At 37.0% G+C, this 15,262-nt stretch overlaps 1 protein-coding gene across 1 annotated transcript; it reads right to left on the reverse strand.

Moving 5' to 3' along the window:
* Positions 1 to 3,242: 3,242 nt before the first annotated feature.
* On the reverse strand, positions 3,243 to 4,262 carry LOC124959531 (olfactory receptor 52E5-like). The gene has a single exon (XM_047517946.1). It carries the CDS (start codon positions 4,260 to 4,262, stop codon positions 3,243 to 3,245), a length of 1,020 nt encoding a protein of 339 aa, XP_047373902.1.
* Between the last annotated feature and the right edge of the window lie 11,000 nt (positions 4,263 to 15,262).

Consider the following 15,262-nt stretch of genomic DNA (forward strand, 5'->3'; position numbering starts at 1 on the left):
GATAAAATATATGGCTGAACTTGTGGTAATGATTTTTTTCTGATGCTTTTCCTTCTTTGTGGAATCCAAGGCAGGACAGAATTTTCTCCCATGTCTGCCATTTAACAAGTTGCATAAATTGTTGGCATCTTATATTTCTTATTTGTTTATTTTTTATAAGAAATAAATGTGATCATTTTTGGAAAGCACTTGGTAGTTCTTATGATGTCATAATTATTGTTGTTATTATTATCAATACTATAATATAGGTTTCCCAGAATTTTGGGGGAAAATCCTAATGAACACTAACTAAATGTTTGCTCCTATTCAGTTTGGAGACTGTTATATAGAATTGCTCAAGATCTTTATCTCAAATCAGTGCCAAGGATATGGAGCACAGGTACATATAATTGCTGGTTTTGTGCTCATTTTATAAAAAACAATTTTCTTTGTTTATAGCATCTTAAAAAATAGTTGCCTGTGGGCCTCTGATTGTAGTCCAGACTCATTTCTTGTAGAATATTGACTACCTCTTGGAAATTATCCTCTCATTCCCCTCAAATTCAACTGTACACATGGTAGGTAGTTAACATTTAAAGCCAGACATTCCACAATCTATCTATTTTCTTATGGTTTTGTAATAAGAATAAACTTAATTTAAACAATTTGTATACAAATAAAAACCACAATTAATTATCATCTCACTCCAATTAGAATGATTTAGCAAAAAGATAAAAAGTAACAAACTCAATCAAGAATGCAGAGAAAAGGGTTCTCTCTTAACCCAGTTGATGGGAATGTAAATTCGTAGAGCCATTATAGAAAACAGTTTGGAAATTCCTCAGAAAATTACCACAGGATCCAGTAACTCCACTACTGGGTACATATCCAAAGGAGAGAAATCTGTATCTGTATGAGATATTTGCACTCACATGTTTATTGCAATACTATCCATGATGTCCAAGGCATGGAATCAACAGAAATGTTCATGGATGAGTGGAGGGATACAGCAAATGTGATATAAATACACAAAGGAATATTATTGAGTCATTAAAATAATGAAATTCTATCATTTGCAGCAACTGGAGGAATAATATTAAGTGAAATAAACCAGGTGCAGAAAGACATATATTATATGCTCTTCCTTATATGTGAAGATAAAAAATGTTGACCTAATAGAAATAGAGAGTAGAAAGTGGAATAGTGCTTAGCAGAGACTGGGAAGTGTGGAGACTGGGGAAGATGGATAGAGGATAATTAAAAAGTACAGGTGTCTAATTGTATAAAGGAATGATGTCTAATGACCTCCAGCAGAGTAAGGTAACTATGGTGACAACATTTAATTGTATATTAAAAACAGCTAGTAGAGAAGATTTTGAATGTTACCAATACAAAGAAATGATAAATGAGATTATGGATATATCAGTTACCCTGATCTAATCATTAGAAAATACAAACTTGTATTGAAATACCATATTGTAATCCAAAAACATGTAAAATTGAGGTGGTAATTAAAAATAAAAATTGGAATTAATAAAAATAAGGCAAATTTATTTTTCAAGTTTATAACTTTATCTACAGTTGAATGAGGGGTTAACCTATGTCTCTTTTTCTCCTGAGAATTTCATATTTTCATTCTTCTGCTTTTTTCTTCTTTATTTTCTGATTTTGCCATAAGAATGATGTCAGTTTTTGAGACTGACTTTGAATATTTCAAACTTTTTATTTCTGTGGAACAGCTAATGTAGTGTAGGAAACTCAAATTATGTTTTATACATGTGTTAATATGCCACAATGAAACCTACTCTTTGGTGTAATTAATATGTAACAAACAATTAAAAAAAGCAAAGCTATGTTGGCATGCTATTTTATTTGGAAGACAATATGAAATGACTCTTCTGTCATCTTCATTCTTTGTTCTGTTATCTGTCTAATCTTTTGAGCTCTTCTTTCTGTTATTTCAAAATTTCCATTTAGAAAATGTGGGGCTAGGGATGAGACCTTGCCTGAGATGTGTGAAGCCCTGGGTTTGATACCCAGCACTGAAAATGGTAATATTTCCTGGATATTTTTTTCCTGTCTTTTTATAAGTTTCCATTTCTTCAAACTTCACTTTCTCCTTTTTCTGTTTACATTATTTTCTCTTAGCCCCATTCTCTGTGTATTCCTGCTCAACCTATCCTGAGTTTCAACCAGGATCTTATTTCCAATTAGATGTCAGTTTCATGTTTTTGCAGCTCCTAGAATCCCCAAATAAATTAATGGTTTTATTAAGTTTTCACATCATAGTGAGAGTAACTTTATGTTCTTGTAGCAGCCATGATTACAGTCTCTTTCGAAGCTCATCTCACCAAGGACTGTGAGATGAGGGTTTTCTCTGAGCCCTCAAGCCCAGATAGAGCCCTCTAAACTCTTGAGGCCTGCAAGCCCCTGACTGAGAGTCTCTCGGAGGTAAGGGCTGCGAGGTCCACAAAGACCCCTGTGCTAGACTAGGGACTGTGCACTAGTGTTGGATTTAGTAAGTCAAGTCTAGAAGGAATGCTAGAAGGAAGGAACACTATACTAGTAGGTTATCTTTTTCTCAAATCCTCTAATGTTTTGCAAGCTGTGAAGATGTTCACTACAGTATTCTCAAGTTCATATTACCAAATTGCAATTGTTTTGTAACATTTTATGGACAGGGATATTGATGCTTAAAGAGTTTTAAGTGTAATTCTCAGGTCAACCTTCTAGATAAGACCAGAGCCTAAATTTAAATGTGTATTTTATGAATCTCAGGTAATTTCTCTGGCCACTATATTCTGATTGGTTTTCTTGAAATCCCACGTCATTTTTCTACTCATGAACTTGAGCTTCTGACATGTGAATGGAGAAGAATCTCCATGTGGCAGGAAGTTATTCAAGGCATGTGTTGGTGCAGCACGTGTTAGCAAAACCTCTTTCTCCTTTGAGGAATTCTGAGATATCAGTAGGTTTAAATATGAGCCTTATTTTGTTTTTCATGGACTAGAGTAAAGAGGTTGTTGTGGAATCTCTGTTCTATGCCTGGTATACTGGAATTATGAGCCATGGAGGGACACATAATATGATTGGCTTGTATGGGAATGTCAGAGGAGTTAAACAAAATGTTTCTTTTATTTATTTTTGATCTCATTATTGATTTATTATGGAAGTTGAACAAAAATATTTCTAATTTTTATGTCTGGCGGGATCTCATTATTGACTTATTGGACTACTGTGGACGGTCCTCTTGGGGCCAAATGTCAATGGCTTTTAGGATTTAGCATCCTTAGTACTTGCTCTCTTATCTGTTTTGTCCTGACCCCATAGATCACAGGGTTAAGGGCAGGGGGAACAACCACATAGAGATTTGCCAAAAGTATGTGAATATAGTGAGGGATATTGTGGCCAAAGCGGTGTGTCATGAATGAAAAGAGGGCTGGCAGGTAGAAGGCCAACATGACACAGACGTGGGAGCCGCAGGTGCTGAGTGCCTTCATCCGGGTATCCCAGGACGGGAGATGGAAGACAGCTTGGAGAATTCGCAGATAGGAAAATCCAATCACAGAAAGGTCAATGTATCCCACTGAGAAAGCGATTAAGCCATAAATAACATTGACCCTAATACTGGCACAAGCTAACTTTGCCAAACCCATGTGTTCACAGTAGGTATGGGGGATAATCCGGACACCACAGAAAGGTAATCTCAGGATAAGAAATATGAAAGGAGTCACGAACACCAAAGTCCTGACGATGATGTCTGTGCCCAGAATGGCTATCACCTTGTGGGTTAGGATCATGCTGTATCTCAGGGGGTTGCAGATGGCAATATAGCGATCTATGGCCATGACTGTCAGCACCACAGATTCCAGGCCTGTGCATATGTGGATGGTGTACATCTGTGTGATGCAGGCACCAAACACAATCTCTCTGAGGTTGAACCAGAAAATGCCCAGCATCTTGGGGATGGTGGCTGTGGACAAGCCCAGATCAGTGCAGGCCAACATGGCCAGGAAGTAGAACATTGGTTGGTGGAGGCTGCGCACAGTCTGAATCACAAACAGGATAATGATGTTCCCCAGGAGGGCTATTAGGTACACTGCCAAGAAGGGGAAGCCCATCCAGATGTGCACATCTTCCAGCCCTGGGATGCCCATCAGAAGAAAGGAGGAAGGGTGGAGCCGTGTTGTTGTTGATAAGAAGCATGTTGGTGGCAACTGGTTACAGACACATTTCTGACGGGAGTTTTCTTGCTTCCAGTGACAGACCCTGACTTCCGTCATAGCATGTTGCTTATTTCTTGGAGAAACAGAAAATCCATTCTTTAATTCCACAACACAGTAGAGGATACCTAGAAAGGGAATATCAGTACAGTTAACAGATACTTTCACTTTGAAATATTTCTCTCATGTTTATAGAAAATCATGTGGAAAATTTATAAATATAACAATAATCCTGAATTTTTCATGTCTTTTTCCCCTTCAGACTCTCTGGAAGAAACTGCATAGGTATTCAATTAGCAAATATTCACTGTTAATTTTAATTATTAATTATTAATGAGGATGTAAAGAATAACTGACGTAAAATGTAAATGTAATATGTAAAATATCATCAGACTGTGACACTGTGATTGAGGTGATGATGATAACTCAGCCCATCAGGTGGTTCAGGGTAATGACACATTCTTGCAAAGTATTAATGAGAAATTAAGAAGATGCTGTGTGGGAGAAAATCCAATAAAAGTGGAGGATTGGAAAACCGATGGTTAGATATAAACTATGGGTTGAAATTAAGAAATTTTGACATAATTAGAGGCTATAACATAACTGCAAGCAAACAATGCTTCTTCCTAGAACTGATCAATTTCATCTTTCTCCACATTACATTCTTTAGCTGAACAGAAACCACTAGATGCTCCCAGATATTTTCCAGATGCTTTTTATAATTTATGATCTTCTAGTCTATCTTCTTCATGCCACATATGTTAATGGATGATACCTTCAAATCACCTGGGAAGTGGCAATGGCAATGTCTCTCTTTTTAAAAGTTAGAGCAAGACCAAGGCTGAATACTTGCCTCAACCTGAGAACATCCAGTTTGCATTAATTCTGCAGCTAGTTTCTGATAGTGATGGAGAACAATATGTCTAAGTTGGATGGCGGCTACTTTACTATAATTGAGTCTGGTGCCTTGTGTTCTACTCTGGGCTGTGACTTTGCCTGTGGCATGGAGGCAAGTGTAAAATGATGTGGTGCTTTGTTGTGTGCAAATAAGCCTAGGTAGGCCATCATTAGAAACTTGACAAGGTGTGTTCTGTGATGGGCTCTGGGTTATGGGTGAGGTATAGATAGAGAATGGGCTAGCTGTATCTAGGCAGTGATATACCATGAGCAGTTCCACATCTTGGGCCATTCCAGGTATAGTTACTATGCCTTGTTGGTTTGATTTTTGAAATTTCCTATTTGTATCTATGTATTACCTATTTTTATTTTTAATGATATGAACACCTGACTAACTTGATTCTTGTGAGCTATTACCAAATTGTCCTGCATGGTTTTCTAGTTTTCATGCTTCCTTCAATCTAAATACTTCAAGAAATACCAACCATAATTGCTTATATCTTAATATCTCCTAATGGTGTAATGCAATTATTAGCTTAAGCTATCTAATTTCTCTAGGCTATTTAGGAAGATGAAATAAGATACAGGTTGTATATTCCAATAATATTAGTTATATTAGTGAGGAAGCTGCAGAAAGAACTTAGCAGAAAAAAAATTATAGAGCTGCATTATTTTTCCGTATCAGTTCAATAAGAAGGAATAAGGAATACTCAATTTTGTGGGATTAAGAACACAATGAAACAAAAATAAATGATGGTGAGGATGTGGAAGAAAAGGTACACTCATACATTGTTGGTGGGACCGCAAATTGGTGCAACCATTATGGAAAGCAGTATGAATATTCCTCAGAAAACTTGGAATGGAACTTGCATTTGATCCAGTCATCCCACTCCTAGGTTTATACCCTACAGAGTTAAAATCAGCATACTACAGTGGGTGCATCCACATTAATATTAATGGCAATTCAATGCACAATATCTAGACTGTGGAAACAACCTAGGTGCCCTTCAACAGATGAATGGGTAAACAGTTTGTGGTATATATACATAATGAAATATTACTGAGCCTTATAGAAGAATGAAATTATGGCATTTGCCAGTAAATGAATGGAACTGGACAATATCGTGCTATGTAAATTAAGCTAATCCCAAAGAACAAAGGGTCAAAGTTTTCTCTGATATACAGATGCTAATTCACAATAAGGGGGGAGAATAGACATATTTTGGAGTAGACAGAGGGGACTGAAGGAGGAGAGGGTGTATTGGGTTAGGAAGGATAGTGGAAAGAATTGAACACTCACCCTATGTGCATATATGATTACATGACTTGTGTAACTCTACATCATGTACAACCAGAAGAATGAGAAGGGAGACTCCACTTATTATGATGTGTCAATATGCATTCTACTGTCATGTATAATTAGAACAAATAAAGAAAATAGTTAAAAAATAAAATAAATGATTATGAAAAATAACATAATGGAAAAAATTAGCAAAGGAGCAAGGTTTATGTTTCAGTTTCATTGTATATTTTCACAGCTCTTTATGACTTTAAATTCATGTCCTCTTCTATGATATGCAGCTTTGTAACAAGTGGTTGTTACTTTTAACTGTACAGCTATATTTATTACAAGAAATCTATTTTCTAAAAATGTTAGCTTTGAAAGAAGGGAATTGAGGGGGAGGGAGGATGGGTGGGATAAGGGAAGAACAGTAGAATGAATCTGACCTAACTTTCCAAAGTACTTATATGAGTATTTTCAGTGAATCTCACCATTATGGCACATGATACTAATTTTTAAAAATGTAAATAAATAGAAAGATCAGTAAGGTAGGGAAAAGAGAACAGGGGAAGGAGGAGGGAAATAAAAGGGCAAGTACTAAGAAGTGAAGCGGAGCAAACAAGACTCCATGCATTTATATTAGTGTCAAAATGAATCCTAACATTATGTACAATTATCATGAAACTATAGAAACTAAAAAGAAAAAAAAATTAACTTTGGAAAATAGTATAGTTCCCTTAAGGTTCTAAACTAACTAGCTTTGGTGTAGGAATTTCAATTTGCCCACTAACATTGTTAAAATGAATTAACTCTCAATAACCTGAGTAATCTTGTCATAATTAAACTCAGCAAATGAGAAATTTCTAGTAATTCTCTTATCAATGTAGAAAAATATTTCTAGGCTTAAAGTTTAAGATAACTTTTCTTTGCTGTTTTATGTTCAGATAATTTTTCAAAAAGTCAGAGTAATTACAGAAGCAAGTGAAATCTTCATCTTCTGTGGTTGCAAACTTTGGTCCATGGATAAAATTTGGCCCACTACTTATTTATTTTTTATTTTTTATTTTGAGTCATTGTACACAAATGGAGTACGACTATTGTTTCTCTGGTTCTACATGAAGTAAAGTCATACCGTTTGTGTATTCACAAATGTTGTAATAAAGATTTATTGGTACAAAATCATTACCGTTAATTTATGTATTGTCTGCACTTGTTTTGGCTCTACACAGCAGTAGTATTTATGAGTGAGACTGTATGCCTGGCAAAGTCAAAAATTTTTATTCTCTTTTCCCTTATGAAAAAAAGTTAGCTGACCTCTGATCCATGAGAATGAAAATGGTCATAGTGCCCCATGTCCTAGGGAAAAAAGTAGATATTTCATAAAATCACACTGAAGATTCTAACACTAATTAACATACCTTTACAGTGTTATCATCTTTCAACTATGGTCAAACTGAACTTCACATTTTCTGCATTTTCTCTACTGTCTGAACATAGGAAATAATTAAGAATTTCAAGGTATTTAGGCTACAACCAGGAATAAGCTGTTAACATCCTTCTCATCTTCATGAAGTGCTCTTCTCTCTTGTGTTTAAAATACTTCTCTTTCCTGTTCTTCGTCTAACCCTCAGATGCTCACTGAAGTTTGTTTACCCTGTCTTCCTTCCATGCTCTTAAGTAGCAGTCTGTCCATGACAAGTCTTACTCATCCAGTATCTTTCACAATTGTGATTCCATTCACTCCCCTGACTCTCACTTTCATTTTTCCTAGTGATTTTCACACATATGCTTGTAGCAGACTTCTTCCCCAGTCTTTATCAGTCACTTACAAAATGACTTCCACAGATATAATAGAGGCACATCTTTTTTCATCAGCTTTGTTCCAAGTTCATCATCTCTACTCTGAAACCATTGCTCTTCTGTTTTTCTCAATCCTAGTTCATGGTGGTGTGAGGCATAGGCTGTTCCAGGAAAGAAACCGTGGAGATATCCTCAGTACTCTCCTCTTGTTTATATTCCCTCACTCTTCAGTCCAAACACTCACCAAGTCCTGTCAATTCTCCATTCAAGTGCACTTAAATATTAGGTAACCACTGGGTACATGTATTAGTGCTCAAACAGCTAGACAGACAAAATAAACCTGGGTCCTGCTCTTGTGGGTCAAATAGGCTAGCCAGAAGACCACCACTGACCACATCACTTAAGTACAGAAAGTGGCAACTGGACTGTAAAGAGCAGTGACTGTGCCCTAGGGGCTTAACTAACCTGGTCAGGGTTTCCTGGGGATGATTTCTTGAGAAGGCATTAACTAAATCAAAAGCAGAAGGATGAGAATTGATAAATGAAAGGGTGAGTTGGGGAGAGAAAAACATTTCTGGTTTATGGAACAGGATTGGAAAAGACTTGAGTGGTGGGGAATGACATGGCAAAGAAGAAGGAGTGATAGTTCAGGGTGAGCAGGGCTGAGACCGAAGGCAGAGGGTGGATGAGATGAGAGGAGGTCAGGAACCAGAAAGTAGGTCCTTGTGGTTCATCCAAGGGGCTTTACTTACCTGAGGAACAATGGGAAAGACTGTAAGATTGTAATCATCAGTGTAACATAATTCAACTGCAATTCAAAAACCACAATCTGCTTGCACTGTCAAAATTGTATTAGAGGCAGCACGTGCACACGTAGCCAGATCATTTACAAATTGATGACAGACATCGGATTGGAGATGACATAATGCTGTGCCATCCTGCTAGTGATGGAGGTTGACCACCACACGTAAATTAAAAAATAATTTAGTAGGGGTACTCTTCAGAAACTGTGATTCAATCAATTTTTCTTCCTTCTCACTGTTATTGAGTTAACAAGGTATCTTTTACCATAACTATCCTCCTAATTCATTCCTTTTCACCCAAAGTCCTTCATATTTTTCCTTTTTGAAAACATCTCAGGCATCAATATAATCACCTTAATTACTAATGAGATTAATTAATGAGATGGGGAAGCAGTAGTTCACATGCTATGAGAAGAGAGCCAGGAACCAGACTGTGTGGGACCAAGAGAACGGGTTTGTGGATACACAGATATATCCTCAAAATTTAAACACACACACACACACACACACACACACACACACACACACATACACGGATTTTTTTAGAAATCCTTTTGACTTCTTGTGACAGCACTTAGAATGAGTGGGTCGGGGTTGAGGTTAATTTCACATAAATTTATTTGTTATACTGTTTTGAAAATGCAATATAGCTTATGTGACAACATCCTAAAATCTTATAAATTGTTACATGTTCTAGCTGCTCCTAGTGACTTAAGTTTCCCACCTACTATATTCAGAATCAACTGTAAACTTATCACGGCTATCACTTTCTATCTTCCTCAGGTGTATTATAAAAATTCCCATATGACAAATATTCATGAAATGCTCACTATGTGGCAAAAGCCGCTCCAAATGTAGGAGTCCATAAGCCATTAAGTAGACGTCTTCAACTTCATGGGACTTAAATCCTTGCATTGCATAATTTTGCTTCCTTGCCTCAAACAAGATTTCTGCTGTCATTAGGATCCTTTCATTTATTAATATTATTTCTAAAAGGTCCCTTGGTACTTTAGATACATGACAGATTCAGAATGCTCCTTGTCAATAGACTTATCAGCAGCAACAACAACAAAATGTATACTATGTCACTACCTCTCCTGCAAACTGCTACCATCACTGTGACCACTAGTGATGCAATGATCTTCACCTCTTATGTACTTTGTACTTTTTTCTGTTCAACATGCACTTTCATGCACGTTGTCTAAGGTTTTCTCCACCATAACTTTCTGAGACTCTCTTCCTTCCCTTTCTGAACCTCTCTACTCAGTACCCTAGTTCAGTTATGATGAACTCTTCCCAGTGACTGGCTTCCAAACTTAGATGGAAGAAGCTCCTCCAAGTCAACTCAGAATATTCAGTAACCACTCTATGCAGGCTCACAGGCTTCCCATCTCTTAACCAATCTGTTCTCCATTTTTGGAGATGCTATCAACCCTCTCCTCCCAGGATGACTGACTACACAGAGCTTCTCTTCTGAATGACAAAATAAAAGGATTTAGAGAGGGAAAAACTTTATTTATGCCAAATGGGAGGTTACCACGAGTGTTCTCATATCCCATTATATGTTCATATGTTTGCGTCTATGCATATGCTCCGGTATTTGCTGAAACTGGTTTGCTTGTTTGTCTCTGTGAATGTAATGCTGTGTGCTTCTGTGTAGTGTCTGCCTTGTGACAATTGATCCAGGTTATTCTCAACAATGTGTCCTCTCTCTTGCTACATATCTTGTAGATGGGTGGCACTGTACAGAGACTCTGGCTGATCCCCTGGAGCTCTACTGTCCTACAGATCAGTTTGGTTACTGTTACTGGAGCCCTCTTCAACATAACCCGGGAACCAAACTCACCTACCTCTGCCCAGCATCTTAGAAGTCATTTGTCAAGGACTGGATGCCACAGACTGCAACCGGAGTGTGACTGAGTTCTCACAAATCAGGCCCCAGAAATTTTACAGAAACTCTGGTCCCTTAGGAAAAGCCTGCACAAGCCAGGTGGTGTTTCTGAACCTTGGATATGGAACAGAAGATTTTCATATCCCTGAGGATGGAGCTCTGGTTTCTAGTCAGAGACTTTTGGTTACCAGTGACCTCCTATCTGTGCATCCTCTAGTCAGTACCCTCCCCTGAACAAGTCCCCTGAGTCTCATCAGGCAAAGGCATAGGGGTCTCACACCAACACCTTGAATCCCAGTGTGGTACTCAGTGAACATTTCCTTTTGGCAGAGAGGCATCGAAGGCAAACAAAGCACTGTAGGAAAACCCAGAAACTTCTCAAAGTCAACTCAGAAATATGCATAGATTAAAAAGTGGCAGAGATGTGATTTTAACTTTTTTCCAAACCTTGAACTAGATCTATCTCAAGGTTTGTAACTATAAGAAATACATTATGATTTCTGTGAGCATTTATTGACTCTAACACTATATACTATTAATTAACAGAAACATAAAAATAAATATATATTTACATAAAGGGAATAAATTTAATGTGCAGATTAAGGACATGGCTTCTGACCCACTTCATTTGTTCTATGATTTTGATCCACTTAATGTGTCATTCTAAGTCAGTCTTGGTTTTCTTACATGGAATCTGAGAAAATATTATGTCAACTTGTAGGATTGTTGTAATGATATAATAATATAAGGATCAGAAAATGATCAGAAACTATTAGGCACTTATTGATAAATAAACCATGACTATTAAGATAATTTTTAACAACCTTATCTTTGAAGTTTATACTTGAAGTCAGGGACATTTTCTGGTTACTTTAACTTTAGCTCTAGTTTCTGTAATTTGACAGTTGATAAAACATTTCTTAACCTCTCTGAGACTCAGGCTTCCCTGTACAGTTCACAGAAGTCTTAAAAATGACAATATACATTTCACATGATTTTTCTAAGAAATAAGTGAAATAGTACATGTGGCTAGAATGGCAGCATGTTTGAATACAGATCCAAAAACTTCTTAAAATGGATATCGCTCTCATCACTTATTTGAAATAGAATTTATTGGTGCTCAAAACCAAATTAAATATCAGATATAGCAAGAGCAGCTATCTCTTTAGTTCTCCAGATTGCTCATATAAAGGACCCTTATTTATTTGTTCAAGAAATGTATTTAGTTTGAATCTATCCCAGTTATTGACTCTTGCTTTTATTACTTGTACTATGGGAGTCATATTAAGGTAGTCTGATCCTAAGCTGACATGTTGAGGATTTGTACCTACTCTTTCTTCTATAAGATGCAGGGTCTCTGATCTGATTCCAAGGTCCTTGATCCGTTTTGAGTTGAATTTTGTGCAGGGTGAGAGGTAGGGGTTGAGTTTCATTCTGCTACATATGGATTTCCAGTTTTCCCAGCATCATTTGTTGAAGAAGCTATCTTTTTTCCATTGCATGTTTTTGGCACCTTTGTCTAGTATGAGAAAACTGTATTTATTTGGGTTTGTGTCTGTGTCCTCTATTCTGTACCATTCTTCTACCTGTCTATTTTGGTGCCAATACCATGCTGTTTTTGTTACTGTTGCTTTGTAGTATAGTTGAAGTGCTAGTATTGCAATACCCCCTGCTTCACTCTTCCTGCTAAGGATTGCTTGAGCTTTTGTGGGTTTCTTATTCTTCCAGTTGAATTTCATGATTGCTTGCTCTATTTCTGTGAGGTACATCATTGGGATTCAAACTACAAAGCTTTCTCTCAGCAAAGGATACTATCGGCAATGTGAAGTGAGAGCCTACAGAGTGGGAGAATCCACTCATACTTCAGATAGAGCACTAATTGCCAGAATATTTAAGAACTCAAAAAAGTGTACACCACCAAAAATACAAATAACCATATCAACAAATGGGCTAAGGATATGAACAGACTCTTCACAGAAGAAGATCTACAAGCAATCAAAACATATATGAAAAAATGTTCAACGTTTCTAGTAATAAGGGAAATTCAAATCAAAACTTCCGTAAGATTCCATCTCACCCTAATTAGAATGGCGATTATCAAGAATACAAGCAATAATAGGTGTTGGAGAGGATGTGGGGAAAAAGGTACTCTCATACATTGCTGGTGGGACTGCAAATTAGTGCAGTCACTCTGGAAAGCAGTGTGGAGATTCCTCATCAAATGGTGGAATGGAATCACCATTTGACCCAGCTATCCCACTCCTTGGCCTATACCCAAAGGAATTAAAATCAGTATAATACAGTGATGCAGCCACATCAATGTTCATAGCTGCTCAATTCACCATAGCCAGATTGTGGAACCAACCTAGATGGCCCTCACTTGATGAATGGATAAAGAATCTGTGATACACACACACACACACACACACACACACACACACACACACACCATGGAATACTACTCAGCCATAAAGAATAATAAAATTATGGAATTTGCAGTCAAATGGATGAAATTGGAGAATATCATGCGAAGTGAGATAAGCCAGTCTCAAAAAAACAAAAGACTATTTCGCTGATAAGTTAATGACACATTAACGGGGATGTAAGGGAGGTAAAAATGGGGAAGGAGGGACTGTATAGAGGGAAAAGAGGGGTGGGAGGGGTGGAGGTGAAGGAAAAGAATAACAGAATGAATCAAACACCATTACCCTATGCACATGTGTGATTACACAAACGGTATGCCTGTACTTCATGTACAATCAGAGAAACAAGTTCTACCCCATTTGTTTACAATAAAAAAATAAAAAATAAAAAAAGTATTTAGTTTGACCACTAGATGTCAGTAATGCTCACATGCCAAACAAATGCTCCTGAATGAGATATTTGTTGGACTCCTGCTGAAACAATATAATAATTAGATGCTCAACAAATAAAAGCTAAATTAAAATCTCTTTTGTCTTTTGAGGAATACAAATGTATAATTATCAAATCAACTATATTCTTTGAACAAATAATGAGAGTTTTTCTGTGAGCTATCAGACTACCTGCAAACTTTCAAGGTATTTTAGGTTTATCTTTGGTTGCACAGCTCCAAGGTTAAAACCATCTAATTACGAGGAACCTTTGATTTGTTTTGCAATACAGTAATAGAAAGAAGGAAAGAGGAAGTACTGGGATTTCAATAGATTGTACTATGTTATATGCTTTTATGTGTATGTCAAAGTGAACCCTATTGCTCTGTATAACTATGATGAACACACAAATGCAAAGGACAAATATTATTTATATATTCTTTTTAAAATATGATAATCTTACCATACCTTATTATGTCGATGTGTTTGAATTATAATGTTTGTCCAGGCTTTAAAAGGGCAATGTTTTCTTCAATTCATATGAATCTTACGAATTTTATGAAAGGATACCCGTAGCATGTCAATTGTTTCTTCACTTCACTTTGGACCTTGGAGAAGTAATGCTATAAAATTATGTGGGAAATCTAGCAGTACGAACATGGAATATGCATGGTGATTACATGGTTTGTTTCATTTCCCCCACGCCAAACCTCAGTGCAAACATACTAGATTTGCAATCAAAGTGTGTTAGTGTAAATAACTTTAAAACAACATTATTTTAGATAACTCGGGTTATTTAAAAGGATGAAGAATAATACAAATGTGTTCTAACAACTCAGAACAAAAAGGGAGATCGTAGCTAATATTATAGATAAAATTCTGAAATAAACAGCAAAGAAGTATTTGAAAAGGGAACACATAAAAATGCTGGCCTTCAAGTCTGTTTAGAATGTTCCTCCAGCTCTTCACTGATGTGTGCCAATGTGCTGTCTGTGTCCTCCTTTGACTCTCTAGCTACACTTGTTCCCTGTGCTGAGGACATAGGACTATGTACTGCAGAGATATCTTCCTTTGATCTATGGTATGGGGTTGGGTTCAGAAAAGGGAACATGCCAACAGGAGGGGAGCAGGAAGCTGTGGTCAGGATATCGTTCTGGTTCTGCTGCTTCCTTACTGCAGGTGGCTTGAGTGTCACCACGGGTCCTATGAGTCCTTCACAGTAAATCTCAATTCCTGACATGTAGGTTTTTCCACCATGCTTTCTTGGTCTCTAGATTCCAGGAACTCCTGCCTGTCTTCCAGAGAGGATCTGCAAATATCCCTAAAATTACTGTCCCTGATGTCCCTTGAGGTTTCCCTAAAACATCCACATACTTGGATAAGTTTAAGGGGCTCAGCTTCAATTTGTCAACGTTTTTTTTTCTGGAGCCTGACTAATATTGACAAAACAATTTTAACCCGTTCCTGTAGATTCCTATATCTAAACTCAATCAATCAACCAACCAATTTTTTGATTCTGGGAATTATACCCAGGG

Source organism: Sciurus carolinensis, chromosome 11 (assembly GCF_902686445.1).
Source record: "Sciurus carolinensis chromosome 11, mSciCar1.2, whole genome shotgun sequence".
In the NCBI taxonomy this organism is placed as follows: domain Eukaryota; kingdom Metazoa; phylum Chordata; class Mammalia; order Rodentia; family Sciuridae; genus Sciurus; species Sciurus carolinensis.

Bases quoted from the DNA above. Each gene is read 5' to 3' on its own strand.
- LOC124959531 (XM_047517946.1), bottom strand. From the start codon at position 4,262: ATGACGGAAGTCAGGGTCTGTCACTGGAAGCAAGAAAACTCCCGTCAG.